The sequence below is a fragment of the Mesoplodon bidens genome (assembly GCF_964165515.1).
Source record: "Mesoplodon bidens genome assembly, chromosome: 2".
Lineage (NCBI taxonomy): Eukaryota > Metazoa > Chordata > Mammalia > Artiodactyla > Ziphiidae > Mesoplodon > Mesoplodon bidens.
In genome coordinates, this window is record NC_138177.1 from 83,744,140 (window position 1) to 83,747,404 (window position 3,265).

Genomic DNA, 3,265 nt, shown 5'->3' on the forward strand with positions numbered 1-3,265 from the left:
TGGCTCTCCCACCCTCTCTCGTCTTTCTCCGCTTCCCTGTCACTGTTACTCCGGGAGACGTTCACTTTTCACCAACCTTTCTCCAAACATCTCCAAGCCACTGACTATATATATTTTGCTACAAGGTAAAGAAAGGAGGGGGTGGGGGTGGGAGATGTAACCAAGCCTTGAAAGACTTTGAAACTGGAAATATGTGTCTGTTTATACAACATACAAGTAAATGAGGGAAGAGGAAGAGGCAAGCTAAGCCCCGAGTTACAGTATTGTGTTCCTGGGAACTGGGGAGACATCAGCTGAACAAAGCCTTATCTCAAAAAAAAAAAAAAAAAAAAATTACTTCTGAGCAAGATCGAATCTCTGCCTTGCACTTCCCAGTTTCTGCTCAGTCGTATTAAGGGAAGGAAAGGCGTTCTACAGGAGCGGAATCTTATCTTAACCATCTCTCTTATTGATTCTTCCGCTATTAGAAAGTGGAGGAATCAGCCCTTTGATGTGATTGTGTTTATCTCTGCATCTCTTTTGTTATTTATAGAGACCTAGAAGAGGAAAAGAGGCACGAGACTTTTGAACACATCGATTAAAAAAAAATCAACAACGAATTTCCCGAAATGTTTGAGAACAATTAAAAGGAAAAGCCGTTTTTGACCTATCAACTAAGTGAACAATCATTCATATCGTCCACATCCTGAGATATTATCGTCCCTCGCTGTGGACACCAGCGAGATGACAGCTGCTTTTTCATTTTTGAATGTAATAAATATTTGCTGCTTCTAATATATTTTGGAATTTCTCCCTGCTATTCCCTGGGATTTTAACTCTAAAAGATTGGAGAAAAGATTATCGAAAAGGCTTTTACAAGGTAAGCCTCCTTTAAATGATTTTTTTCCAGCTTGGAACTAAGTTAGATGATTCATATCGCATTTATAGATGTATTTCAGTGAATGGCTGAAAAAAAACAAAATGCACACACGACATGCTATTTACGAATATTTTAAAAAGATATCTGGAGAAGAATGTAACATGCTTCGAGGGCAACCCAGGAACTTTTTATCCGAACTACAACTATGTTGTGGTTTATTGTGATTTTCCATTACTCGCCTATTTATTTATACCCTTTCAAGGCGAAGGTGTTCTACTTATAAACGTATCCGTAAAAAGCCCACAGGGAGTCACATGTATTTCACTTGGAGCATTTGTTTTTATTTTGCCTGAGAGGACTTGTTTTCCTCGCAGGGAAATGAAAGCGGCCTTGGAGCCAAATTCGCTCCTCAGCAAGTGCGGTGCTGGAAGCGGATAGCACAGCCCCCGCTTTTGTCTAGGAGCAAACGCTGCCGCACGTCGCCGACTCGATCTCTCTTCCAGCGAGCATCCCTCCAGCGGCGCACTAGGGGCCCGGGGCTCGCAGCCTGGTCCTCCCTCCCGGTGCCCGCGATCGTTGCGCTTAGCCCCCGCAGGTGCCTCCCCGCCTGCCGGACCCTTTCTCGAAGCCCGAATTTCCTCGAAGCCCCACGGCTGGGAGCGGCCCCCTCCCCGGAGGGGCGCGATCGGGTCTGGTCCTCCAGGCGCCCGGGAGGAGCCGGGCAAGGAGGCCTATCTAGGATCGCATCCTTAGAGGAAGGCTGAGGACGGGCTAGCTCGGCTTCGGCCAGGCCGCCCGGGGACAGCTGAGGGCTCCCGACTCCGGGCCCCCGAGCACCAAACTTTGCGGGCGGGGATGCAGCTCGGGCCGGGGCAGCAGGCGCGGCGCCCGCCTCCCCCCGGCCCTTCCGTTCCCTCCCCAGCCTCTCCTTCCGCAGCCACCCGGCCGCCGACCTATTCCCGGGAGGTGGTCGGCAGACTGCGGGAGCATTGTCTTATCCCACGTCGCCGTCTCCCTAGGTCCCCGATGTGTGTGGCTGTCTGCGTGACAGATGGTGCTTCGGGAGCCTGCGAGGGCATGAGAGTCCATTTGCTGTTGAAAGGAGCCTCCACGTTTGTTTAGTCATCTATTATTTCGGAGAAGCGCGAGGGCGTACGGGGAAGCCTTCCCGCTCCGGGACGCCTGCTCTCCGTCCGCGCTCAGGGCTGGGTTCCTCTGGAGTCCCGGCCGCCCCGCGCCCCAGACCCGCGCGCGGCCCGCAGGCGCCCAGTTCTCCGGCGGCTTCGCCCCAGGCGCTCGGGGCGGGAAGCGCGCTCCGCGTCTCCCCGCCCCCCAGCAAACCCCAGATGGATTCGTCGTTCGGATTCATTCGTTTGTCAGGGTCGGAGAAGAAGTAAGGGAGGCGGAATGGCCGAGTTGTATTTAGCCGAAAGAGGCACAAAACCCAGGAGCGGCCTCGCAGGCTTGCAGTCGTTCCCCGGAGCAGGCCCGCAGGCCGGTGTGGGTCTCCTGCAGGCCTCGGTGTCAGGTCCAGGATGCGGCCTGGGCCAAGGCGAGGCCTCGCTGGCTCCTGAGCCGGGCGGTGGCGCAGGGCTCGGCTCTCGGGCCTGCCCGCCTCGGCGCTCTCCCTCCCCGCGGGGTCAGCTCCTCGGAGCTCGCCGGCCTGCCGTGGGGAGGCGGCCCGGGCCGCGCGGAGGCCCGGTAGGCTAGGCCCTCGCCCGCTCTCGCTCCTATCCAAAGAAGACCCCCATTCCTTTTATTGATCGCTTTTCTGACTCCCCCTCAGCCTCCAAAATGATGCTGAGTCCAGACCAAGCCGCCGACTCGGACCACCCCAGTTCGGCGCCCTCGGACCCGGAGTCGCTGGGTGGCGCGGACGCCAAGGTGTTGGGCAGCGTGTCGGACCTGGAGCCGGTGGAGGAGGCCGAAGGCGACGGCAAGGGCGGCAGCCGGGCCGCGCTCTACCCGCACCCGCAGCAGCTGAGCCGCGAGGAGAAGCGCCGCCGCAGGCGCGCCACGGCCAAGTACCGCTCGGCCCACGCCACCCGCGAGCGCATCCGCGTGGAGGCCTTCAACCTGGCCTTCGCCGAGCTCCGCAAACTGCTGCCCACGCTGCCCCCGGACAAGAAGCTGTCCAAGATCGAGATCCTGCGCCTGGCCATCTGCTACATCTCCTATCTCAACCACGTCCTGGATGTGTAGGGCCGGGGTCGCGGCGCGGGGCCGCCTGGCCGGGAGTGGGTGAAACGCGGCCAACCCGGGCGGCCGCCGCGGCGATGGAGGAGGAAGCGGTGGCCCAGCGGGACGGCCGCCGCCGCCACGGCCTTGGACCGGGTAGGAGGCTCGCACCGTGTTCTCTCCTGTCTGCAGGGCGACTCTGGAAGGTTTCCGACTCCAGAAGGGTGG

The 3,265-nt window shown here is 57.9% G+C and overlaps 1 protein-coding gene across 1 annotated transcript; it reads left to right on the top strand.

Moving 5' to 3' along the window:
* Nucleotides 1-2,653: 2,653 nt before the first annotated feature.
* NHLH2 (nescient helix-loop-helix 2) lies at nucleotides 2,654-3,061 on the top strand (the record flags this gene model as incomplete). Its single annotated transcript, XM_081224226.1, has 1 exon — nucleotides 2,654-3,061. The coding sequence occupies one exon, from the start codon at nucleotides 2,654-2,656 to the stop codon at nucleotides 3,059-3,061; it is 408 nt and encodes a 135-aa protein (XP_081080352.1).
* Between the last annotated feature and the right edge of the window lie 204 nt (nucleotides 3,062-3,265).